The following is a 27,541-nucleotide window of genomic DNA, read 5'->3' as shown; positions in this document are numbered from 1 at the left end:
CTAAAAAAAATCTGAGAACCAACAAATCAGATTGGTGTGGCCTTAGATGGGCAGATGAAGAAGTAAGTGATGTGTGGCAGCGGCGGGGAAAGGCTTTAAGTGAACCCTTTGTTCCGTCGTCGGGAAATGACCACAGCCAAACGGAAATCGATAGCTTATTTGGCCGGCGTGTAAGAATAAATAGTGATAAATGGCTGGACAATGAAGATCAGGTAAATCAATACATTAAGAAGACATAAAATTAACAAAAAGTGAGTAATGCGGAATCAATGGCCGGAGTGTGGGGGGAAAAGGCGATAAGGGGCTCCACTGGCTTATCTTAATGACCATGGCGGCAATGCCGCTAAACCCGCAAACCTATAGATGTACGTTATGTATACCTGCAAGGTGTTTCACACTGTCTCATGTTGGCCTCGGGTTTTGCTCTGTCCTGATTCCATCTCTGTATTTTGCTGTGTTCCTGCAGGTTTTAGTATCCAGGCTGTGATCTGACCGAGAGGGAGACTGTCCAGGGCTTGGGAATTTGGCCGGCCGTATCTGAGCTGTTTGCGGTGGCATCTTTACCAGCAGAGCTGTGTGGAAACATTTAACTGTGATCTGACTGGGAGCTACTGTTTGGGGCTTGGGAATTCAGCCATCTATATCTGCTGCATCCTACCAGAGCTGTGTGGAAACATTTAACTGTGATCTGACGGAGAGGGACTGTTTGGGTCTTGGGAATTCGGCCAGCCATATCTGCTAAGTCTGTGGCATCTTACCGGACCTTTCTAGAAGAATTTAACTGTGATCTGACCGAGTGGGACTGTTTGGGACTTGGGAATTTGGCCAGCCGTATCTGCTTAGTCAGCTGTGGCACCTTAACCAGAGCTGTCGTGAAAGCTGAAAAGGAGCTACAGCCAGCTGTATCATCTACTAGTGTCTGCTGCATTTTACTACCAGATCTGTGTGGAAACATTTAACTAAGATGGAATTAACGGGAGTGTTTCTGGCCGTGTTGGCATTCAGCAGCCTGCTTGCTGTTGTAGCCAGTGCAGACGCGTGCCCTGATATGTGTGTATGCGAAAGCAGCGACGACGAGAACAGCGTGAATTGCGCCAACAGGGGGCTGGACCAGGTGCCCCAGGATATGCCCTACATCTCCACAACAATCAGTCTGAACGACAATCAGATCAAGGCCATCAAGGAGGACCAGTTTGTGAACCTGAAGTCTTTGAAAGTGCTGCACATTTATGCCAACAGGCTAACGGATCTCCATCCGAAGGCTTTCAACGGTTTAACCAGGCTGACACGACTGATTCTCTCGCAGAACCAGCTAAAAGAGCTACCTTTGGGCCTGTTTCTGGGCTTGGAGAACCTCAAATGGCTGGATTTAAGCATCAACAAGCTGCAAACTCTTCCTGCTATGATCTTCAAGGACCTTTTCTATCTGGAGTACCTGGAGATTTGGGGCAACCAGTTGAACTACTTACCCGAGGAGACCTTTAAGGGTTTGGAGAACCTCGGTTTGCTGATGATCGGGCAGAATAACTTCACGCGGGTTCCCAGCCTGGCGTTCCGCTACCTCCCGAGTTTGTCCACGCTGAAAATGGACGGGCTTCTGCTAGACAGGCTGGGAAACGATGCTTTCCAGTACGTGACGATTCTGCGGGAACTGTACCTCGGAGGCAACCAGATCGCGACGATCGGGAACGACACTTTCCGCAACCTGCTCAAACTCGAGTCTCTGGACCTCTCGAATAACCAGCTGCAGACGCTCACGTTAACGGAGAGCGCGCTGCCGAATCTCCAGATCTTCGACTTGCACGACAACCCCTGGATGTGCGACTGCAGACTGTTGTGGCTGCCGGGGTGGCTGAAGAAGCGTAACCTCGCCGACAACGTCGTGACGTGCAGCCAGCCCAAGTCGCTGCAGGGTAGGAGGTTAAACAACGTCGCCCTCGAGGTTTTGACCTGCCCCCCTCCGGTTATCATTGAACCCACAAACAAGAAAAACGTGAAGGAGGGGGCGTCCGTTGCCCTACCGTGCGAAGCTAAGGGAGATCCACCACCTACCATAAGGTGGATTACCCCAAATGGAAAGGATGTCACGTCTTCTAACAACGACCGCATGGTGGTCTTGGATAACGGTACGTTGTTTATCTCCAAGGCGACGTTAGACGACAGGGGAGACTTCACCTGCATTGCGGAGAATGTGAACGGTCAGCACGACAAAGCTACGACCAAACTATGGGTAAAAAGTAAAGGTTTCTTGTGGGGGCATGAAACCAGGGAGAGCACCCCGAAAAAAGGAGAGACGACGTCCTCGCGGTTCCTCTGGACGAATGTGGGCATCGGGATTGGTTCGATCGTGTTGTGCGTGGTGTTACTGGTCGTGTGGAAGGTGATGAAGAAGAGGAAAACCCACAGGGACCGGAACGTTGACGCGAAACCCATGACGATGCGAAACGTGACGACGGTCTCCGGCGTCAGCGAGGTCGGATCGCAGTATGTCAACCTGCCCGTCGGATCCGGGATGGTCACCATCGACAGGGCGGGGACGCTCGACAGGAATCACCGCAACATCATCGACGGTACCATCGACATCACGCAAGACGAGAAACCGCCGTACACCATCACGAATGCAGACGGGATGGGCCTAAACCACACCACCATGAACACCTTCTCAATGCCAGACATTCACCAGCACAATAACGAAAGAATAAACTCGAGTCGAAGTTTAACTACCTTTTCCACCTTTGATAACGCGGAGTCAGGAAGTATGGTGGCGACAGTATGATACTGTCCTTTGTAACAAAAAACAGATGAAGAAAAAATGGCTATTTTGTTTTACCGACGTTTCGTGTGCATGTGTGAAATAAGAGCTGTAGATATTGAGCTTTCTGATTGGAATAATATTGTTAATTATACCCAGTTTTTATACACTATGGTGATGACGACTTTATCATAGGAAAGATGAGGGGAAACTTTTACGGTGGAAAATTCTACTGTCAGGGTTTACGTTTCCCTCATCAAGCGACTCTTTTTACAAAAGAGTTGTCGATCTCTATTTGACTGTGCAGAAGGCCACAAAGTCAATTTACGATTTGGCTCTGAGAGACCCAAAGTCTTGCAAAGATGTCAGAAAAAAGTCTTATAGCAAAAAATCTTTTTTTTTTTCTTCTAAAAAACAAGAGGACATAAAGGTTGACAGAAACTGATTATCACACTGAATTTTTTCAATGATCAGTAGCAGGGTATGTACAACACTGTTATTGCCGATAACTGCTTTGTACAATGTTACTCAACAATTGAAATTCGGATGCACTAAATTGAAGTTAAAGGATAACATAGTCAAAGGTTTACTGTTATAATGCGACCAAATATTTTGAGTTTGCCACCTGAAAGTTTAGGCTCTCTATTATCATTTTAAAAGTTGGCCACTGTGATGCTTTGTCCAAAGAATGACCAGTTTCACTGCCAAAAATTGCAAATGCATTAAAAGGAATAATTACATTGTAAATCAGAGTACAGAAGCCTGCTTTTGTTATGATGAAATTGACATTTTTTGTCACAGTGGTTATTAAGAAAAATGTCACTTAATTTGAATTTGTGACACAGTACAATGGGTATGGAGGTAAACTCAATAAGTGCTAATGTCTTCTAAAACTTTTGTATTGTTGGGAAATAGAATTTGGAACTTTTGGGGTTTTCTCTCTTTTTCTTTGTGCACAGAGGGAGGAACAGACAATCATATGTTGGGTACAGAAAAGACGATGTATGTAAAAAAAAACAGATCACTGCTCGGAACTTTTTTATGGTCTTTGATGCGTCCATTTTTGTAGAACATGTCCTTGTGTGACCTTGCCAACCAATATGGAGGACTAACTTGTGCCAGGAGAGGTCAGAGGTCATAATGGAAGTCAGAGAACGTTTTACACCATCAGCATTTTGTATGTAGTTAAATGTCATCAAGAAATTCTTCCTTGAGATATTCTTGGAGAAAAGTTGGCCTCTTATTTGTTAAGTCATAAGACAAGAGAGCAAGCAAGATGAAGGTTCAAGTCTTGGGATGGTTCAAAGAATTTTGATAAGAAATGGCTTACCTGGTGGCCCTGTATGTAATGTGGTCGAATTCCTTAAAAGAAAAGAAAAATACACACTCATGTGACATAAGAAGGCCCTGGAGTTGAAAAATCAATGGACGATGTACATGTACTCTGCATTCCTTCTTTCCAAAGTGTGTGAAATATAGTTGAGAATTATATATTTTCATTTGCGCTCTGTGTCGTGTCTCATCAATTTCTGCTTTCTCTTAAGTAGTCTTGCAAGACACACCAGAACTTTAAATATTAAAATTGATCCTCTTTTCTCAGGCCATCTTAGAAGATTTGATACTTGCCACACACTTCTTGTCTCAATCCTATTTTCAAAACGTTTAAGTTCATTCAATACGTATATTTTCCACCTTAACAGTTAGCTATAGACATCTAACACACATGTATGTAAGTTTCCATAAGATTATAGAAACACACACACACGATCCCCGTCCATTGAAAGAGTAAAATATGTTCTATAGTCGGAAGTGTGCAAGAAGAGAAAACTTTCAGTGTGATTCACAATTTCAGAAAAAAAAAGTTTGAAAAAAGTGCGTTCACAAGAATATGAAATAAATGATTCACCTGACAAGCCACGCTCAATATGACCAAAGTGACAAGTTGAGGCGTGGTTCCGTCGTTTCTTCCATAATTTCCTCGGGACGTCCGGCCTAGTTATCAGTAGTCTCCAGCCACGTATACAGGCGTCCCATCCTTCAAATCATCACCATCCTCCTTTAGGCCACAGCAAATAGTTTTTAGGGACGGCATGAGCGCGCCTGATTTTGGGGAAAAAAAACAAGAAATTTTGTTGCCGAGAATAGTTTCATCAGGTTGGTGAAGTATAGGATACAGTTTTTTTACACAACCAACCTCTACAAAATTCGGGAGGCGGCTGAAAAGAGTAGAAATTGGCCAAATAGAGAGATAACATGCCGAGGAGTTGGTCGATCCGCTAGAGAGTACATTTTGCACTCCCCTGCCGCTGGCATGTTATCTCTCTATTTGGCCAATTTCTACTCTTTTCAGCCGCGTCCCGAATTAAGTAGAGGCAAGATGCCATCCATAAAGTTTACTTCCTCTAGCCTTATGTCATCACCATCCCTCGCACCTGCACATTAACCCTTCGGTCTGACCCCTCCCGGACCAATACTTCCGTACCGGGGTGAATGTAGACATTTTTTTGGCCCACCGCATTTGATGCCAGCGGACGATGTAATCCATAAAATTTACTTTCTGTGGCCTTATATGTGATGTTGCCGCAGAAAAAAATTTAACAATTATGATCTCAAAATTTCAAAATGTTTGGCCCGCCTTGTTTTTTTTCCTCTGTCGCATCAGATTTGGCACCTGTGGAGGATGTCATCCATAAAGTTTACTTCCTCTAGCCTTATGTCATCACCATCCCTCACACCTACACATTAACCCTTTAGCATGACCCCTCCCGGACCAATACTTCCGTAGGAGGTGAGAAATGGCCGAATAAAGAGGTCTCTGTGTCGGGGCAAGTTTCATAAATCAACCAAGTATGTTCAGGCATAACGCGGAAAAGGAAAGTTTCTGACCTAGTTAGGTTATAACACAGGTTCTGTATTGTAACAGACAGAAGAGGGACTGGCATAAGTACTGGTGCCTTTTGATAAAAGGCCTCTGGCCTGAAGCAAAGAATAAATAAATGATAATCACCATGAGAGACAAAACGAACAAAAGATCAAGAATGCAACAGGCCCACCATATATATCAAAACAAAACGAAAATAAGACAAAAACTTCATATCTTTGCGTAGGTCTATACGTGTCGCATAGTTCTATACGTGTCGCATAGTACCCCCATTTGGTAATGCATGTAGATATAGATGTCGATGATGAACGTGGTTATGGATCCTCCACACTTTGCTAATGTATGTATCTAGATATCCTCAGCGCTTTGTTGAACAAAATCGATCGTCCGTAATTTAGGGATGTTTCGAGCCATCGATTCTTCCGAAACTTTGCTGGCGTTGGCCGCCGCAGGATCCTCGATATTTCTATGATGTATGTAGTTACAAATACTTCGCTTCACACTTTTCCTAGCCTGTTCCAGGCTTCGAGAGGCGACTGGAAGGAGTAGAAATTCGCCAAATAGACTGCGGAGGGAGTTGGTCCGCTAGAGAGCACAGTTTGCCACTTCGGGTGCCACTTCGCGTACTTTCTAGCGGACCAACTCCTTCGGCAGTCTATTTGGCCAATTTCTACTCTTTCCAGCCGCTTCCCGAAGCCTGGTAGCCTAAGGACATATTTCTGACAGATGCAGCAATACATAAGAACGAACGCAGTCATCTTTAACAAAGAAGACCTACCAAGTCTAGACGTTGACATCCTCCTACGTTTGCTGATCATGTATCACGGTTCGAGATTGCTGGCAGAATCGCTGGTTCCACCTATACAGTTGGAAATCACGACCGGATCCAGAGTCTGTGTAAATCTTGAGATATTCACCTAAGGGACAGTAAGAACTTTTCAACTGTGATTCACGTCACTTTATAGCTTTAGATCAATGGATTAGCTTGAAACTTAGGATTTATAAATGGGAGACCGCCCTAACTCAGTAATATGATCCAGAACGTAGTCACTACTCCGACATTAATATATCTCATATACATGTATTACATGTATACAGGCAGTCAATGGTCCCGTGCATTTTGCAGATTACAAATCGTCCGTACTTTCTTGATCTATGCAGCCAAGAATTCTACACTTCACACTTTGCTGAGTGTGCGGAGAGCCATAGATCCTTTACAACTCCTATAATTTGGAGATATTCCTTTAAAGAACAGTAAGAACTTTTCAACTGTGATTCATGTCACTTTAGATCAATGAATTGCCTTGAAACTTAGGATTTATAAAAAAAACACCCTAACACAGTAACAGCATCCTTTTGGATTCCGATCTGGGTCTCTGTCGGCACGCAGAATCGCAGCAATTTTGCCAGGTCGTAGCCACTACCCTGACATAAATATCAATATACATATAAATATATATATCATATATGCATGTACATGCAGTCAACGGCCTCGTGCATTTCGCAGATTACAAATCGCCCGCACTTTCTTGATCTATGCAGCCAAGAATTCTACACTTCACAGTTTGCTGAGTGTGCGGAGAGCCGTAGATCCTTTACAACTAACTCCTATAATTTGGAGATATTCCTTTAAAGAACAGTAAGAACTTTTCAACTGTGATTCACGTCACTTTAGATCAATGAATTGCCTTGAAACTGGAAACTACCCTAACACACTAGTAATATCATCCATTTCGATTCCGATCTTGGTCTCTGTCGGCACACAGACTCGCAGCGATTTTGCCAATTCTCTATCCTGGCATAACTATAATATGCATCACATAATATAATATACATCATATACATGCAGTCAACGTCCCGTGCATTTTGCAGATTACAAATCGCTCGTACTTTCTTGATCTATGCAGCCAAGAATTCTACACTTCACACTTTGCTGAGTGTGCGGAGAGTCATATATCCTACATACAACACCTCTGATGTATGCACCCTCAGATTGCCAGCTCGTGGGGGAATATTATCAGTTTCTCTACCCGTAGAAATACGCGGTAGATTGCCCCCATGATGAATCGGTCGCCCTCTGTAAATCAATACGCTGAAATATCAGTTCTGTAATATTTGGGGGAGCTCATCCATTTCCGAGCGCGCCGTTGTCATACATAACGGTACATGTAGCGCGTGCGGGTGGGTGACTTTTTCGCACCTTGCCCGAGCGAGCGTCCCAACTTCTTGGTGGGTCTCACCTGTCCTGAGTCCAGTGTCAAGCCATATACAAGATCCTGCCAAATGCGTGACTCCGACACTACTTGGGGGTTTTCAATATACCGCAATCGTAAGCCTAACACCAGCCCTGAACAATGATCCTAACTCTAACCCTAACCCTAAATACTCTGAAATATCAGTTCTGTAATATTTGGGAGAGCCCATCCATTTCCGAGCGCGCCGTTGTCAAAACACGTACATCTAGCGCGTGCGGGTGACTTTTTTCGCACCTTGTCCGATCGTACAAACTTCTTGGTGGGCTCACTTGTCGTGTGTCCGGTGTCGAGCCAAATACACGATCCTGCCAAATACGTGACTCCGACACTACTTGGGTGTTTTCAATATACCTGAGACAAGGGGTGGGAGGGGTTTGGTCGTGATGTGGGAGACTATGACGGAAGTTTACCCCTAGCCTTGAACAAAGTAAACATAACCCGACTTAACTGGCATTTACTACCATTGGTAAAACCCAACTTTCCGTGCAGTGAAGTCTTCATTCATTATGCCATTTATAATCATTACATGCTACTGATATCATTTGAGAGGCTGAGGAGGTAGCAGCCACTGGACCCAGAGATGGAAGCTAGCTGCCCAATGTGCCCGTAGGCACAGGAGGACCTAAGGTCTAAGGTAAGGTAAGGATATGTTTCCAAATTAAACATTACCTCATCCACTCATTCGTTAACAGACTTTGCTACCATTTACTACCATCAGTAAATCAGACTTTTCGTGCATTCAAAGGTTTTCATTCATTATAAAAAAGCATTATTAAGGGCTACTGCGGTTATTGATATCATTTGAATAGTCTGTAACATAACCTCAATGAATCATTTCTACCAGACTTAACTGGCATTTACTGCCATTGGTAAAACCCAACTTTCCGTGCAGTGAAGTCTTCATTCATTATGCCATTAATCATTACATGCTACTGATATAATTTGAGAGGCTGAGGAGGTAGCAGCCACTGGACCCAGAGATGGAAGCTAGCTGCCCAATGTGCCCGTAGGCACAAGAGGACCTAAGGTCTAAGGTAAGGTAAGGATATCATTTAAATGGTCTGTGCTGTTACAGTCCGGTACTGTTTCCAAATTAAACATTACCTCATTCACTCATTCGTTACCAGACTTTACTACCATTTAATACCATTGGTAAATCCAACTTTTCGTGCACTGAAAGGTCTTTGTTCGTTTATATCATTGATTATTACTGAGAGCTACTGATATATACTAAATAGTCTGTGTGCTGTTAAGACCAGTACTTTTTACAATTACCATTACCTCATTCATTCATTACCCAACTTTAGTGCCATTTACTACCATTGGAAAATCCTGCTTTTCGCGCAGTGAGAGGTCTTCATTCATCCCAATTTATCATTACTGAGTGCTACAAAATAGTATGTGCTGATAATCCGGTACTGTTTAAAATTACCTCATTCATTCATTTATTAATTACCAGACTTTGCTGGCATTTATTACCATTGGTAAATCCAGGTTTTTGCGCAGTAAAAAGTCTTTATTCATTCCCATTAATATCACAAAGGCTTGAGCGTCTAACCGCAGTGACGGGGCTTTTCTTTTGAATTACGACCTGCGAGAAAAACAATCCATAGCGAGCCGGGAATTTATTTTTGTAATATCGGAGATGGAGAATCCATCTTCGTGATTATCGTACCGCTCCCATTTCTTTCCAGGGCCGCGAGGAATGAATCAAACTTCCGCCGGGACTCGCTGATCATCGGAATGACACATTACCCCATGTTACGTTCAGGCTACGTCGGGTTTGATACTAATACTCAATATAAACTAGAGAAGTAACATTTGCAAAGCAAATGCATAATATTTACCTTCGGACATGGTCTGCTCTGTTAATTCTTACTCAAACACATTCACATACATGTACTACTAGTATATGGTGACAGGAGCAGAGCAGACCATGAAATTGCAACATTATGTAACCCAACACCAGTCACCATGGTGACAGACGTCAACAAATCATGTCATTGGTCAGGTCATAGGTCACTGTTGAAGAAGAAACTGAGCAAAAACAATATGTTTTTCTTCGGTAAACATAATGACAGCCAGACTCCCCCAAATGACAGAATTTCAATGTGTTCTCTGTAACGACAACTATGGAGAAGATGAGCACATTTTGTTTTAGATTGCTTACTCTCCAAGCAGAGGATTGGGTTTTGGCTTATTTTTGGTGTGTTTTTAGGCTTTTTTATCGGGATTTATTTTTTTTTCACTGGTATCTTTCTTTTGCCAACCCAAAACGAGTATAGAATGCTCAGTATACACATGCATAATGACTACATCATTGCATCTATACTTTCCAAGCAGAAGTTTGGGGTCTGTCTGTATCAGTGTATAGTCGGTATAACCGCCACTCAGCGTATAACACGCCAGCTTCGCAGGCACGCGGCGCTTTTGGAACAAAAACTTTTGTTCCAGCACAAAGAATTGTTCTCACCTAGAGCTTTCAACCAGTCACTCTGGTCTTCTTCTGTAGACTGACCCAGTGAGACTTGTCACATGGCTTCTTGGAAGTGTGTTTTGACCCGGTGTTGACATCACACTTAAGAGAAGCCAGGTGACACCAAGTCGATATCAAATGTACTAACCCTCAAGTGCTCATCAAATCTAATCTCCAAGCAGATCCTAGGGTGACAATAGACAGTATCAAATTGGCCAGGCAGTATCCATTGGCCAGAGAGGGTCCTTGGGTGGCACATTGGACCCTTTTGATAGAACAACGCCCACTGATCTTTTTGCCTGGTCCCATGCAGACCTGCCAATAAGGGTTATCTCATGTTGTTTGCTGTTTAGATGTAGGCCATGTTGTCACCCCAGGCAATGGCTGTACGAACTACCTGATTGTGTCGACTTTGCAATCACATGAAGTGCTGGCTAAATTGCCCTGGTTCACAGGTGGCACGCTGAGTTATAGTGTCTATAGCACTACTGGCCTACTTGTCCACAGTCACCAATTTGCATACTACTTGTAGAATGTTGCATTCCAAAACGTGTCCATTAATGCACCTGCATTCCAATGCTTGGTCCATTTCAAAACATGACTTGGAATAACATATGTTTTGGAATGCAACATAGGAGTTGCAGTCCTTCAAATGGGATGTTAAGCTTGAGATACCATGTTTGAGAACAACCCCAACTCAAGAACATACAAGAATCTGCACTACACTATACTATCATTAAGAGTATATAGGGGTCCATCCCAGTGTGAGTGGATCATACAATGTACACTTCAAGACCCTTTGTTGATGGATGAAGCTTCGGTTGGCATGTAGGTCGCCCTCAAACTCATCTCTCTGCTCCCCGAACACATTAATGTGTACCAGCACATTAGACACTTTAGTGCGCCGTAAACCTGTTCCACATGAATGTAAGAGGAAAAAAACTTGCCAGTAAGTTGCTACAAACCAGAAATTTTTAAAAAGCGCTTGCCTTGCTACACTAGACCCTTCTATTGATGGATGGAGCATTGGTCCACATGTAGGTCGTGCCCAAACTTATCTCTCTGCTCCACATTAATGTGCACCAGCACATTATACACTTTAGCACCACCATAAACCTGTACCCGCTGGCCAGTCAGCTGCCACAGGTTTTACGGCCGTGATGATTTTGTGGTCGTTGAAAGAGCTAATAGCCATGTAAGGCTGGGGTTAGGGTGGTTATAGCTGTTTGTTTCAGGTCCCTCCGGGACATTCGGAGGTGGCCGTGTTGTTGATTTAACTTTATTTGGATCAACAATAAACTTGACCCTGTTCACTTCACAGCTATTCTTCCTGTACGTGGTCCTCACATATATTAATGCATAGAGTCACATAAAACAACAATCATACATTGATGAAGGTTAGACATCCAGGTAATATGATAGCCAAAACACAACTACTCAAATCAACTGGATGAAATTTGAAAGTGTCAAAATTACTGTGAACTCAAGGCCAAACTTCAAAACATTCAATTCAACAAAAGGAACTCACAACTCCCCAATATGAAATTTCCCCTCGTTTTATTAGGGTTTTGTAATGGGACCTGGTGTAAAATGTCCACGACAAAGTAACCAAAAACTTAAAATTTTTGAGTAAACTGTGAAACAAAGATGAATATGCATTGTAGACACAGGATCCATGTACATTTTATCTTTTAAAAAATGTCTTATAAAAAAAAAAGAGACAGTTTTTGTTAGAACTTGATGCATACAAGCCTCAGAAGATCTGTATTGTCCTTATACTGTAGAGACTCTATCTCGTCCTGTTTCTTAGTAACCAGCAGGGGCAACTCAAAAATGTCCTTCAGCTGGGGTTTTGTACAGGTGTAAAATGTCCACGAAAAAGTAAACAAAAATTTTAGGGTGTAAACTGTAAAATAAAGATGACTGTATATAGACACAGGATACATCTACATTTTGTCTTTTTAAAAAATATGATCACATTAAAAAAAGGGATAATTTAGATTGAAATGCTACTTGACAGTCTCTTCACAAGCTGATGGTTAATGATATCTTAAATTTTATAGAGGATATGGTTAAAGAAGTCCTCAGAAGATCTGTATTGTCCTTATACTGTAGAGACTCTCGTCCTGTTTCTTAGTAACCAGTGGGGGTGACTTGTCCTTGAGCTGGGCCAGCAGCGCGTCAAGGTCGTTCAGACCCTGGTAGAACTGCAGCCGCTGTCTCACGACCTCGTGTAACCCCAGCAGGACGTCCCGCGATTCCGGGGTTAGCACCAGCTGGGTGAAGTGGGCGTCGACGAGGGCACACAACCAGTCAACAACCTGGAATAAACAATAACCAGTCAACAACCAGGAACAAACAAACAAATAAGCAAAAAAAAACCCAGTATATCAAGACAAATTATCACTTAATCTTATGAACAAGGGCAAACAACCAGTAAACCACCTGAACAAATAATAAATTGTAAACAAAACAAATTATCAGCAAGGGCACTCAATCAATCAACCTGTAAGAAATAATAAATGAGAAATAAACAATTTGAAAGCTTATCACCAACAAGGGCACAAAACTATCAACAACCTGGAACAATCAAACAAATAAACAACAAATAAAAAAAATGAGTGTATTGCCATGTCTTGTCATTAAATGTTGCAGCAATGATAATAGAAAAAAATGTCACCATCCGCAGTGCATTAAGATACATTTGCTTTGTCTTGGGGTGTAGTGAAATATCAGATAAAATCATCTCTGAAGGTTCAAGAATCCCTAAAATATATCATGCCAAAACACAGGCTGACTAACTCACATTGATGATATGTAAGATTTGGGATCTTAAAAATCATTCAATCCATGAAATTGCGTTTCCCTGGCCTCAGGGTGCATCCAAATATCAGACAGAATCATCTCAGAGTCTGCAGATTCAAGAATTCCTCATCCTAAAATATCCTAACAATGACAATTGAAATAAAAGCACTGACTCACTCACTTTGACATAAGATTTGGGATCTTAAAAAAATCATTCAATCCATGAAATTGCATTTCCCAAATATCAGACAAAATCATTTGTGAACGTAGAAGAATCCCTAAAATTCAAAATATATTTCAAAACACTGTCTGACTAACTCACATTGACATAAGATTTGGGATCTTAAAAATCATTAAATCCATGAAATTGCATTTCCCTGGCCTCGGGGTGCATCCAAATATAAGACAGAATCATCTCTGAAATTACAAGAATTCTTCATCCTAAAATATCTTAACAAAAAGCTAGCTGGGCCAGAAGAGCGTCAAGGTCGTTCAGACCCTGGTAGAACTGCAGCCGCTGTCTCACGACCTCGTGTAACCCCAGCAGGACGTCCCGAGACTCGGGTGTCAGCACCAGCTGGCTGACTTCCTCACTTTGACATAAGATCTTAAAAATCATTCAATCAATGAAATAATTGCATTTTCCTGGCCTCATCGATCAGTGTGCATCCAAATATCAGACAAAATCATATCTGAAAATTCAAGAATTCCTTATCCTAAATTATCCTAACAACGGAAAAAAACAAATTTAAACTGATCATAACTTACTCCTTTTGACATAAGATTTGAGATCTCAAAAATCATTCAATCCATGAAATTGCATTTCCCTGGCCTCAGGGTGCATCCAAATATCAGACGGAATCATCTCTGCAGATTAAGAAATTCTTCATCCAAAGACACTGATCGATCACGAAATCCAATGAGATAAGCGCGTCTGTGACAAGAGATGCCGCGAAGAACCGCGGGGGAAAATTGGTGTCTTTGTTACAAGTTACCGGCCCGAGGCCACTGCGAAATTGGAAAAGACGATTTGATCAGAGTTGCGTCCACGGTGCCATCAAAGCCCAGGGAGAAGCGATAGATTAGACATCAAAGGATGCACTCGAAATCAATAGTACTCATAATTTCATTGGAGAATATTACGAAAGGAGAGTAAGCATTCTTCTTGTGAAGGCCAAGACCACAACTACAAAATTACTGTACGTAACTTGCACCACTCCTAAGAGGGCCTGCAGGGGGGGGGGGTCCCGACAATACTCTACGCTGAATTCGGAAACCTCTCGATTACGCTTTGCGATAAATTCCAAGTGGCTACAATGCATTACATAGAATTAAAATGGCGAATACGCTCTACGCAAAATGCGAAGAGCAGTCCGTCTACGCTCTACGTAGAATTAAAACGGCCGACTACGCTCTACGGAAAAGGGCTTGCGGTACCACTCCTAAGCCTATTCATGGTGGTGTTGTGGTTAGGTTTGCTAATATTGACTAGAATCTTAAAGTTCTGGGTTCAAATCCCTAGCAGGCCTCACTGTCGTGTCCTTGGGAAAGGCACTTAAGACACTATTTCTTCACTTGACTCCGGTGAAAATGAGTACCGAGCCTCGGTTAGGAAGTTCACTGTAAAGCTGGAGGTCGCATGTTTCAAGAAATCTGTCAGATGTTTCCAGTAGCTTCCAGTACTTACACTTTGAGTACCTACACTTTGAGTCACTGATGAAAGTTATGGTACTTGAAAATGTCTGTGACAGTTTGACAAAATATATCCAGCTGCTTGAATAACAGTTGTCTTGTGTATTTCATTTTCACTATCTGAGAAACTTTGTTCTACCCTATGTTTGTCGACGTGACTTCTTCAAACCCACAAAAATTTTGAAGTGAACCCTACTTTCTTAGGATGATCCATGAGAAAACAAAGTTTGTTTGACAAGATAACGAACGCGCCGTTTCACCGACATGCCATCATTTGTACTACCAGGCCTGTATTTCATTTTCAAAACATCTGAGAAACTTTGTGCTACATGTACAATGCGTTCCTTAAACCCACAAAAATTTTGAAGTGAACCCTACTTTCCGAAGATGATCCACGAGGAAACAAAGTTTGTTTGACAAGATAACAGACGAGCCGTTTCGCAAACATGCCATCATTTGTACTACTAGGCCTGTATTTCATTTTCAAAACATCTGAAAAACTTTGTGCTACATGTACATGCGTTGACGCCACTTCTTTAAACACACAAAAATTTTGAAGTGAACCCTACTTTCCGAAGATGATCCACGAGGAAACAAAGTTTGTTTGACACGATAACGAACGAGCCGTTTCGCAAACATGCCATCATTAAAACCCCTGCAGTTGTGTGATTAACGAGCGTGGAGAGATGACAAGAATAAATTCTTCTGCGGGAAGGTAACATAGCGTAACGTCCCCCCCTGTAGGAACAATGATACGGCTTGGTTACCAGGAAAATCAGCGGCTTGGAATCAAAACTGGAAACGGTTTGTGTAACAGGAACCCAACGGCAATTGTACAACTATGTACATCATGTAGTTACATCTACCTCTATCACAAGACTTAGCGTGTTTCATGCATCAAGTCACAACACCAATCTTACAACTTCCTTGCTACATTGATAACACTTAGACATCCAGGTAAACAATATTCAAACTTAAGGCAATTCAAACTCTTCTACTCTTTTTCAGCATCCCTAAGAAGAACTGACAGAATTTAGCGAACACTAATCACAATGTGATTAATGAGCGTGGAGAGATGACAAGAATAAATTCTTCTGCGGGATTGTAACGTAGCGTAACGTCCCCCCTGTAGGAACAATGATATGGCTCGGTTAGCGAGAAAATCAGCAGCTTGGAATCAAAAACTGGAAACGGTTCATGTCACAAGAACCCAACGGCAATTGTCAGTGTGTTTCATGCATCAAGTCAACACCAAAAGTACTTAAATGTACATCTTAGTACATGTACTTTTCTTGGGTCGTTGACATTTTGTGCACTAGATGAAAATAGATGGCTTGAAGGAAAACTAAACCTTTAACTCTGACTCTTTTTTTTACATTGTTTTTTTGCTTAATTTCAGAAGTTCAAAAGTGCCAAAAGTTTAAATTCCAAAATTCTGGTGGTGGATTGCTCAACCCTTGACAAAAATTCATTGACAAGGGTTGTACAGTCAAAAATTTGGGTATGTCCCATTTCTTGTGTGGAAAATCACACTTGCTTCATAAGATCTCCATTTGTGACTTCTTTGTAACCTGATATCATGTGTTATCACCTGTTGCCTTGAAGGTTACCAAGTAAACTCACCTGGTCCACTGACACGACCTTTCCTTGGTTACCTTGACTTGGAGCAGGTGCAGAGGTCAACTTGTAGTGCAGGTATCTCAGGAACATCTGAAGGAACACAAGAAAACAGAACTTCTTAGATGATTGATATTATGATCATGGTGGATTCAATCCTCAAGCTGAGCAAAATCTTACACACACTGCAGTCGTTCCAAAGTAAGGCATTGGGAGCCGCATAGTTCCTGTTTAGAACTTGCCATTGCACTTCTAACTTACAAGACACTTTATATTAACTCATTACTCTGGGCACCCTAAGCACCACATGAAAAATGGTCATTGAAAGATGCAGCATCTGACAAGTTGGCAACAACTCTGAAGTAAAATTCATTGCTAGTGGCACTGAGGAGTCAGTATCACTTGGGACAATGGCAGGATAGAAGTAATTCAGCAACAAAAGGCAAGAACTAATTTAAAGTAAAATTGATTGCTAGTGTCATTGAGGAGTCAGTACTTGTATGAAATATTACTTTCAATAACAATGTCTACATGTAAATCCCACACTTTCAAGGCACAATTCACTTACACTTACACTAAACCAGAACAATGGAGGGATAGAATTACTAATTAAGCAACAACTCAGATTCACAGCCTGAAATGTTACTGTTACGATGAAGATCACTCTTCTAAATCTGATTCACATACTTTCAAGACACAATCCACTTAGTACACTAACTCAGGACAAAGCAGGGATACGAGAGAATTAAGTAATTCAGCAACAAGTCAGATCCACAGCCTGAGGCGCTACAGACTTGGTGTTGAACCGACAGCCCATGACACCCCCTCATCCCGCGGCTTTCTCTAATGTAATATCAGCAGACAGCCGGGGCCTTTAATACATTCTTTGAATTGCTGTCTTTTAATGTGGCAGAATTATTGAGATTTTAGGTGGTAATCAAAAAGTGAACAATAATAGTAACCACTAGTTAAGAAGTGGCAAAAACTAAAAGTAAAATTCATTGCTAGTGGCATTGAGGAGTCACTAGTTGTATGTAATGTAACTGTTACGATGATCAGTTATACATGTAAATCCAACACTTTCGACACACAATCCACTCAGACTTACACTAACTCAGCACAATGCACGGATAGAATTAAGTAATCCAGATTCACAGCCTGAAGCACTACTAGAGTTGGTGTTGAACCGACAGCCCATGACACCCTCTCATCCCGCGGCTTTCTCTAATGTAATATCGGCGGACAGCGAGGGATCTCCCGAAAGCTGGCATCAAATTGCTTCCCGGCGAAACGCAAGCCGCCGGGCTCCGGGCCCTGCTAAGTGGGGAAATGTGCGATGGATGTAGGTCAGAGGTCACGTCAGCTGACTGAGAGCTGGGCAGGCGTGGGACACTGCGTTAAGCCACACGGGCTGGGTTGTTTTTGCGGGCAACATCCTCGAGAGACAAGATGCTTGAGTGTGGATCATTGAAATTCGGCTACTTGGACTACAACGTAGATAGGCATGTTTTGTCAGTTTCAGGAGATTTCAGGAGTTTCAGCCAAGATGTTCTGTAGTTATCTCTGACTTGTAGTTTCACAGTAGACTTACAATTACCTTGTTAGATGAAGTACTAGACAAATGAATGACTGGACTTCAGTAGTCATCACAAACACAATCCACAACAGCCATAATATTGCTGAATTGAAGTACCTACAAATTACATTAAAATCAGTTACTGAGACTTATCTAAGGGATATAACTGTTACTGATGGTTGATAATGATTTGTGGCAAATAATGTTGGGCATCATCCTTGCCACTAAGTAGGCAGTAGGCAGTTGCTACTAAGTACTAGAAAGGAATAATATCAGTTACCATGATCTTCTTGTATAAGGAATGAAAAATTTCTTTAAAAAGATACAAAAAGCAGCGTTTATATGGTACTGGCTTTCAACAGTCATGAAATGTCCTGTATCTGAAAATAAAGCCTGCAAATATGAAGATGTCATGAGTAATTTAATTGTTGTGTGAGTGGCCACAATAGCATAGATCTACTTTTAGTGTTTTCTAGTCTTCCTTTTTCTGACTTCAAACCAAAAATCTGTCAAACAACTTGCTGGACTCGGACAGCCTAAAACAGCTGCAGTTTTGCATGACCAAATCGCTTAACACTACATTCAGGGGGGGGCTAATGGAACAGGGCCTTATACAGCAAAGTGGCCCGATTATACAACTCACGGCCACTTCTCCCGCCAAATCCCACACAAGGGGATAGAACAAGGTCGGAACACACGACTACCCATTCTACCCATTGAGTTTGACCTTGGAAGTTTGAAAGGGTTCTATTTATTTCCTGTGAAGGTCAATCAAGTCAAACAGCAACCAAAAACGTTTAGAAAAGACAGGTTTTGTTTTCTGTTTCATCATTTTCAGCACAATTGTAGGAAGCGTCAAGTTTTCTACCCATCGACTTTGACCTTGAAATTTTGAAAGGGTTCTATTTATTTCCTGTAAAGGTCAACGAAGTCAAACAGGGATCAAAGACATTTAGAGAAGACATGTTTCTTTTCTTTTTCTTCAATATTATTTTCAGCAGAATTGCAAAATCCTCAAGTTTTCTATCCATTGACTTTGACCTTTAAACTTTGAAAGGAGTCTTTGAGGTCAATCAAGTCAAACAGCGATCAAAAACATTTAGGAAAGACATGTTTCTTTTCTTTTTCTTCAATTATTTTCAGCAGAATTGCAGGAATCGTCAAGTTGTCTACCCATTGATTTTGACCTTGAAAGTTTGAAAGGATTCTATCTATTTCCTGTGAAGGTCAACGAAGTCAAACAGGGATCAAAGACATTTAGAGAAGACATGTTTCTTTTCTTTTTCTGTTTCTGAATTTTCAGCACAATTGCAGGAATCGTCAGTTTTCTACCCATTGACTACATGACCTTGGAAGTTTGAAAGAATTCTTACTATCTATTTCCCACAAAGTCAATGAAGTCAAATACTGATAAAAACATTTAGAAAGGTACAAGTTTATTTTCTTTTTCTTCAATTATTTTCAGCACAAATGCAGGAATCATCAAGTTTTCTACCCATTGACTTCAACCTTGGAAGTTTGAAAGGGTTCTTTGAGGTCAATCAAGTCAAACAGTGATCAGAAACATTTAGAAAAGGGATGTATTGTTTTCTGTTTCATAATTTCCAGCACAATTGCAGGAATCCTCAAGTTTTCTACCCACTGACTTTGACCTTGTAAGTTTGAAAGGATTCTATTTTCCATGGGGTTAATGAAGTCAAACATGAATTAAAACATTTAGGACATCTCTTACTCACTCCTACATGTACATGTAGTACCTCAATCCTTTGATGGCTTAAAGAGTAGAAATTAACGTCTGTTGAGTGAAGAGCTACATGTACGTAGCCAGCTGTTGCGATTTCCCATAGAAGGTAGTTGGCCAATTTCTGATATTCCAACTCCAGCCACAAAAAGCAGTACTTTTTGGAGGCAAAGCTCAGTCCCTGTCTTAACCCTCAGAATGTTAATTAAGGAAGCCATTTGGTACTAAATTTGTACTAGTTATGGGTTAGGCAGCAGGGAGAAGGATAACAGCATTAAAAATTTTGCTAATGTTTCCTTCCCACAAGGCAGAACATGTTCGAAAGGTCCTGGCAGGCAGCAAAAAGGGTCTGGTATCGACAAAACCTGCTTTGGTACCAAATTTGTTAGTTATTACGTTAGACAGCTGTGCTAATATTTCAGCTTATAACAGCAGCAATGCTTTACAATACTTCCATCCCACACTGCCGAAAATGTTTGGAGGTCCTCCTCAGGCAACCAAAGGGTCTGGTATCGACTAAACCGGCCGTTCCCGAATATCGGAAGAGCAATAAAGGCACAACATGATCGTGGACAAGAACAATCATGGCCAGCCATAGAGAACCAAACTTCCCATAGGTACATGTTAGTAGTTGGCCAGTTTCTGATATTCCAGTCCCAGCCACAAAAAGCAGTACTTTTTTGGAGGCAAAGCTTGGTCCCTGTCTTAACCCTCAGCATGCAAAAGCAGCCGTTTGGTACTAAATTTGTACTGGTTATGGGTTATAGGCAGCAGGGAGAAGGTTACCAACGTAATGGATTTGCTAATATTTCCATTTCCTTCCCACACTGAGGAGCATGTTCGGACATCCTAGCAGCAAAAGCTTGGTCTGGTATCGACTAAACCGGCCGTTCCCGAATATCGGAATAGCAATAAACGCACAACATGATCGCGGACAAGAACAATCATGGCCAGCCATAGAGAACCAAACTTCGAATAGGTAGTGGTTGACCAGTTTCTGTTCTGATATTCCAGTCACAAAAAGCAGTACTTTTAACCTCCTCCCTGCTGCCTAACCCATAACCAGTACAAATTTATTGCCAAATGGCAACCTTAACATGCTGAGGGTTAAGCAGCATGGAGGAGGTTAAAAACATAAAATTCAATGCTATTATTTCCTTCCTACACCGCAGACCATGTTTGAAGGTACGGGCAACCAGCAGGGTCTGGTATCGACTAAACCTGCCGTCCCCGAATATCGGAAGAGCAATAAACGCACAACATGATCGCGGACAAGAACAATCAAGGCCAGCCATAGAGAACCAAACTTCCCATAGGTACAGTAGTAGTTGGCCAGTTTCTGATATTCCAGTCCCAGCCACAAAAAAGCAGTCTTTTGGAGGCAAAGCCTTGCTCTAGTCATGGATTCTGTATTAACCCTCAGCTTGCTAAGAAAGCTGTTTGGTACCAAATTTGTACTGGTTATGGGTTTAAGGCAGCAGGGAGAAGGTTAACAAATTATGTATGGCTTCCTAATACTTCCTTCCCACACTGCCGACCATGTTCGAAAGGTCTGGTATCGACAAAACCGGCCGTTCCCGAATATCGGAAGAGCAATAAACGCACAACATGATCGCGGACAAGAACAATCATGGCTCCTGTGAGGCCGGGGGCTATCGGCTACACCAACACGCAACATTGATATTACAATAAAAATTGCACATGCTTTCAGGTGAGATTCGGGGTCAAATAGAGGCCATTGATTTTTTTTAAATCCAAATGAGTTTCAGTGGCAAAACTTGCAGGGAGAACAGAATTGGATGGTTCCGTGAAGTTTGCTGTTGGGCCAGTTCAAATTAGCTTATTGTTCCTCTAACATAGGCAAACCTGAAACTTGGTGTTTGTGTTGGAAAAATGCAATGAGTTTCATAAAAATCATAATTGGTAACATTTCATGTGTAGAAGACACTGGGTTGCATTTAAATAAATAAATATAATTTATGGAGTACATGTACATGTACGATAATTCATTTAGAGATAAAAAATTTGTTACAACACATAGGATTGTTCTCACCTAGAGCTTTTGAACAGCCACTGGGTTAGTCTTAAGAAGACCAGAGTGACTGGCCAAAAGCTCTACATGTAGGTGAGAACAATACTATGTGTTGGAACCAAAGTTAAACTCTAAACATACTACATATATTACATTGTATTACAAGACTCATGGCTCTAGATTCTGATTTATTTTCTGCATGCTTGAAACCAGAGCAGCTCATTATACAAAATGGACCAGTAGGTCTTCCTCACTACAGCAGATTAAGTGAACACAAATCAAAATAAGCTCTAGGTAAGAGAATTCTTTGTGTTGGACAAAAAGTTAAACTGTACACATCTGATATATTACATACATTAGAAGTGTCTCTAGATCTGACTTATTTCCTGTACACGTATTCATGAAACGAAAGATGAAGCTCATTATAAAATGGACCAGTAGGTCTTCTTCACTTCAGCAGATTTACAAGTCCTTCCCCCTGATCTGATCTTGACTGAAGATGCTGCACTTTTCCTCCGGGGGAAGTGCATAAAATTTCTGTCAATACATTTTACTGCGAGTTAAAACCTCAGACCAGAAACCCACCCTGGAAAACGAAGATAAGATTTTTATTTCTATCCTGCCAGCTTGAATCATAAAACCGGGGAGCAGGCCATGGCCCTGAGAACTCAATCTCCGGACACGACATCAATTCTGCACTTTACTTCTCGTTTGTCAAGGCCGGCGCAATCTTATTTCTGTGCCATTAGATCCTTTTCTTGCTATTAGATTGTTTTTATTGGATCTGCCAGAGGAAGAAGTTGGAAGGACAGGATAAAAAACGTTTGGTGCCCACAGTCCTGATTAAACCCACGCTCGAGGAGGTTTCAATAAGAAATCGCAGCGATGCCGTGAAAGGAGAGGTATAAATATCTGACTCAGAGAGAGACAGTCACTGAAAGAAAGATGCACCTCAATCTGCACAAGAAATTAGTTCTCAAGCAACTGGATAAATTTGATCTTGAGTTACTGTAACAATTTCTTGAATGTGTATCTCATTACCAGGATGTCTAATCTTCATGATCAAGATTTAACGTTAACTGTAATTTCCAACACAAAAAAAATTTGACTCAGTCAAATTTTCGACTGTACAACTCCTGTCTTTGTCAAGAAGTGAGGCTCATTCCTTGACAAAGACTGATTTTTTTTGTGTTGGAAATTACAGTTAAATCTTGCTCATAATGACACAGATGAACTTTCAAGATAATGTCTAATCTTCATTGACGTACATGTATGCAAATGCTGTTTTGAACTAGGCCCTGAGGTTGTATACATGTGTTGGCGAGTGAATCCTGTGATCTGGCCTGCGTTTTCAAGCATGCCGTGAGAACATCAGGACCATTATTACACACTGACATGCACATGTTAGGTCAGATCTGCACAATGTACCGGTCAATACATGCAGAGGAAGGGCTCAAATAAGCAGCGCATGAACAGAGGGACAAAAAGGTTCTTAATCTTTTGAGCCCAGGCTGTTAGAACAAAATATTAATGTCAGGAAGGGTTGTAGCATTTATCTAGTGTATATATATAATTATACCTGCAGCAGAAATTTCATTTCATTTCATTTTATTTATTTATACAGGATCTTAGTATTATTACAGACGTCATTGAAATGCGTTAGTGAATAAAGTTGTAACTGTGTTACAGATACTTTTAAAAATTAGTATTCAGCAATTGTTGTTTCTTGTGTTTGCATTGATCATCAACTATGCATTGTGTGGAGAGCAGTAAATAATCAAGATTTTAAACCCCAGATGTTGTTGTTGCCCCAACTTACCTACAAATGTACAACTGGCAAGGGCTCCTTTTGGATGTGACATTAAGATGTGGTACACGTTCATTGTACTAGTACTGGTCATAAAGAATTTCCTTGCTGTCTTTGTGTCTTCTCACCTCCAAAGAATGATAGCCTTTGAAAGTAAAATGATAAATGTCGAGATACATTTAAAACCATTCTCTCTTTTTTTGCTGCGAGGATCATTTCATTCTGAATAGGGCTCAACAGAATACTATGAAGACATACAACACTTGTGATGAGGATTCGCCTAACTTTTCCTGCAGGCATGAAGTCAGACCTGCCTCTAATTAACATGGATCTGCAGATGACCGGAATCCGCTGCCCACCAAACACCTCCACTGAACCAGGAAATTGAACCAACGGCAAATAACCCTCGTGGATGGCGGGGAAATTGTGAAAGATGACAGGACCAGGCAATAGGGAGAGAGCAGCTCCGTATCCAATATTGTATTCGGTCTATAAAGAATATGGCCACCCCGGGCAAAAGGTGCTCACCTTGAATTTCATGCTATATTGTAAATAGGTCCGAACAGAGACCTAACTTCTCTGTCTGCTGGCTGGAAGTCAAGAAACCAACTGTGAGTCTTTCCTGGAAATTGTTTGAATGTCTTCACGGCCATACCAATCTATTTACTTGGTTGTCAGATATTTTATAAAGTATGAACCAAGCAAAAGACAACAGGAAGAAAAACTTGCATCTGACTAGGACATGTTGTACATTCACTGTTAATAATAGATTAAATACATGTAAGTGCATACTAGACATAGACTATGTTTTCATGTTGGTTTGTTGTGCACTATTTACATTCCCAAGAAATACAAAATAATCAAAATTGGCACAGTCGAAACTCTCAGACCTCTATAAAGAATATGGCCACCTCGGGCAAAAGGTGCTCACCTTGAATTTCATGCTATATTGTAAATAGGTTCGAACAGAGACCTAACTTCTCTGTCTGCTGGCTGGAAGTCAAGAAATCAACTGTAGTGAGTCTTTCCTGGAAATTGTTTGAATGTCTTCTCGGCCATACCAATATATTTCGTTGGTTTTCAGACATTTTGAAGTGTGAACCAAGCAAGAGGTTGAGATGGGAACAGAAGGCTGGAAGGAAAACTTGCATCTGACTAGGACATGTTGTATACTCACTTAAGATAAATTTTTGAGCATACAAATTCACTTCCCTTACTCTTTTTTCATGTTGGCTTGTTGCGCACTATTTGCATTCCCAAGAAATACGAAAATATTCAAAATCGGCACAGTCAAAACTCCATGGGGATAAAATCTGGTCTATGTGGACAGGTTGTACAATCATGTATATACTGGGTAGTGTTCTTGATTTTTCTGCCAACGGAAAAATTATCCAAAGGACCACCAAAAACTGGTCATATTGACCAGGTGGTCTTTATGTAAACTTTTCATGGTTTAATGGTTTAAATGTTTGACTGTAGTTAAAACGATGGATAATGTAGCCCCATATTTCCAACACTTGCAGGATGACACTAAACTAAACGAAGGCAAAGATGGATGACTCTCTAAGTCTGAGTTTTCCCGCTGATGTCAGCTGCCGAATGAGCAACAATCGATCTTCAGAAGCGTTGCCCAAAGCTGTTCCCTTCGACAGGGGATAATGATAGAAAATTGTCACACCTCGAGGTTTGTTACTTTAAGTCCTGGTATTTACGGAGCTTCCTGCCAATTCTCTTGAGGAATGTGAAACTTTAAGTCCCGGTATTTAGGATGTCTCTCATCTGGAACTCTCTAGTGAGATGGTCTTAGCATCAGTCGTTTCTTTAAGACATTTCTTACACCATTCATCACTTTTCTTGGGCGGCACTGACAAAATTGATTGGTTCTTACACTGTAGTGTATGTTTGAAATAGAATGGAAGAAAATTTGTCAGTGCAAATACATTTTGTTCATGTTTTAAACACACCCAACTATTGCATGCCAGAAACAAAGATCATTAATATTTCAATTAGACAAAATACAAAAAGTACAAAAGAAAATTTTATGGTCTTCCAAACTTGTAATTTGCAGAAAAAAAATTCAAGATTGCAGAAAGAATATAAAAATCTCTACAACTATGTAGTATGGCTAGAAAAACTGTATTCAGATTTATTGCAGAAAACTGGAAAAAGTATCATCATTGGTACAGTGTAAATATAATGGGAATGCTGACTTTATATGACAGCCAAGACGTGTGAAAAAACAACTGTACACCAAAATTACCTCACACGGCCTTGCCAAACCTACATGTACATGTACGTGCCACAGGGAGTGGGGAACATAATGGAGTCTAATCCTCGCGCAATCGTAAAACTGACAGGCAGACAGCCGGCATCCTCCATCATAACTACAGCAGCACAAAAGGCCAGCCACCAACGGGACTCACGTTTCCTCAGGAAGTCAAGGACACGCTCGGATGGTGTGTTTTGGGGAATCCTAGCTTCAGGAGCTAGAATAATGTTCTTTGAGGCCTAGGAAAAAATGTTGTGTTTTCTGTTTCCTGACCAACTCTAGAAAAACTGCCGAGCTTTTTTTTGTGTGGACCCCTGCAAGGGACATATTTTTTGAGCTGATCAACCTTTTCTAGCTCCATGATCTGACACTTTAAGACACAGTGTGTGCAGGTAGGGACAGAGGTTTTAATAAAAAATTTAATTAGCTTTAATTAATAGCTAAAATTCAGTTCAGTCAAACTTGCATTTTCAGCCACTGACGGGCCTCAGGTGTCCTGAAGAAGCCAAGGACACGCCGGGATGGTGTGTTTTGGGGAATCCTGGCTTTAGGGGAAGACTGTTCTTTGAGGCCTAGGAAAAAAAACTGTTGTTTCCTGTTTCAGTCCTGAAAATAGTTTAACTTACATGGGGACACTTACAGTTTCAATGTTAATGTTGGAAAACTGATTGACGAATGTACAACACTTCATCGCTCAGGAGTGAGATCATGGAGCTAGAAAAGGTTGATCAGCTTGAAAAATTCATGTCAGTTGCAGGGGTCCACACAACAAAAGGCTAGGGTCAGCACTTGTTTTTTCTAGAGCCGGTCGGGAAACAGGAAACACAACATTTTTTTCCTAGGCCTGAGGAGGTCAAGGACATACTGTGATGATGTATCTAGGGGAATCCTAGCTTCAGGAAAAGAATATTCTGTGAGGTTTTTATGATACTCAAGGCGCTGGCTGACCTACAGGTGTTCGTACAATTCAAGTAGAAGTTGAAGGAAAATTAATGTTGTCTCTGAAAAAATTGTCATTCTCTAAAGACTGTTTCGCTCAGGTGAACTTCAGTCTCAGAACTCTGTACAGTCAACATGTGATAGGTACATGTACGTGTTGTACGTGCTAACATCTCCAAGCAAGGCAGCAGGCATCAGCATCTGTATCTGTCACTGCCACCCTCAGCTCACCACCCCTTCCAGCCTTCCACTGATCTCACAGTTACATGGGCCATTCTCCCTGCCGGCCAGAGAGAGACGTATACACACTCCGCGGATAGCTTTTGTCTAATTTTAAATAACCTACACGTATGCCAAAGAAGAATGCAACTTTTGCATTTTAAGTACTGCTCCTTCTTTCAGTATGTAGCAAGTCTAGGCAAAATTTCTTATCAATCAGCAGATGATTTAAGAATAATGAAGAATTCAAGTGGAAGAAAAATTAACGCCGTCTCCAAAAAAAAATTAAATTCACTTCTCCAGATCAGAGTATGTTTTGATGGTAAACTTCAGCCTTCAAGTTGGAACTCTTTACAGCAAACATGACCCAGAGGTACGTGCTGTACGTGAGGACTTGACTGTAAAGAGTGCATCTGGGGGGCGCTCGTGGGGAGTGGTTGGTCTCTCCAACACGCCCGGAAGATTTCAAAGTTTTTAAGT

The 27,541-nt window shown here is 41.4% G+C and overlaps 2 protein-coding genes across 2 annotated transcripts in view; one reads left to right on the top strand and one right to left on the bottom strand.

Moving 5' to 3' along the window:
- Positions 1 to 470: 470 nt before the first annotated feature.
- On the top strand, positions 471 to 4,154 carry LOC109462911 (leucine-rich repeat-containing protein 4B-like). The gene has a single exon (XM_019759544.1). The coding sequence runs from the start codon at positions 965 to 967 to the stop codon at positions 2,774 to 2,776; it is 1,812 nt and encodes a 603-aa protein (XP_019615103.1). The 5' UTR covers positions 471 to 964; the 3' UTR covers positions 2,777 to 4,154.
- An 8,127-nt stretch (positions 4,155 to 12,281) lies between these two features.
- The window catches only part of LOC109462643 (nucleolar protein 11-like), a 50,224-nt gene continuing 34,964 nt past the window's right edge, over positions 12,282 to 27,541 (bottom strand). Inside the window, exons 15-16 of the mRNA XM_019759204.1 lie at positions 16,485 to 16,571; positions 12,282 to 12,685 (exon numbers count right to left, since the gene is read on the bottom strand). Coding sequence (XP_019614763.1) covers positions 12,449 to 12,685; positions 16,485 to 16,571 — 324 coding nt within the window. The 3' untranslated portion in view covers positions 12,282 to 12,448. The remainder of the gene's footprint in view (positions 12,686 to 16,484; positions 16,572 to 27,541) is intronic.

The sequence above is a fragment of the Branchiostoma belcheri genome, unplaced genomic scaffold, assembly GCF_001625305.1.
Source record: "Branchiostoma belcheri isolate BF01 breed outbred unplaced genomic scaffold, Haploidv18h27 scaffold12, whole genome shotgun sequence".
NCBI lineage: Eukaryota > Metazoa > Chordata > Leptocardii > Amphioxiformes > Branchiostomatidae > Branchiostoma > Branchiostoma belcheri.
This window is presented reverse-complemented; position numbering and strand designations above follow the sequence as displayed.

What these genes read in the sequence shown, in the direction of transcription:
- LOC109462911 (XM_019759544.1), top strand. Translation starts at nt 965, where the DNA reads ATGGAATTAACGGGAGTGTTTCTGGCCGTGTTGGCATTCAGCAGCCTG.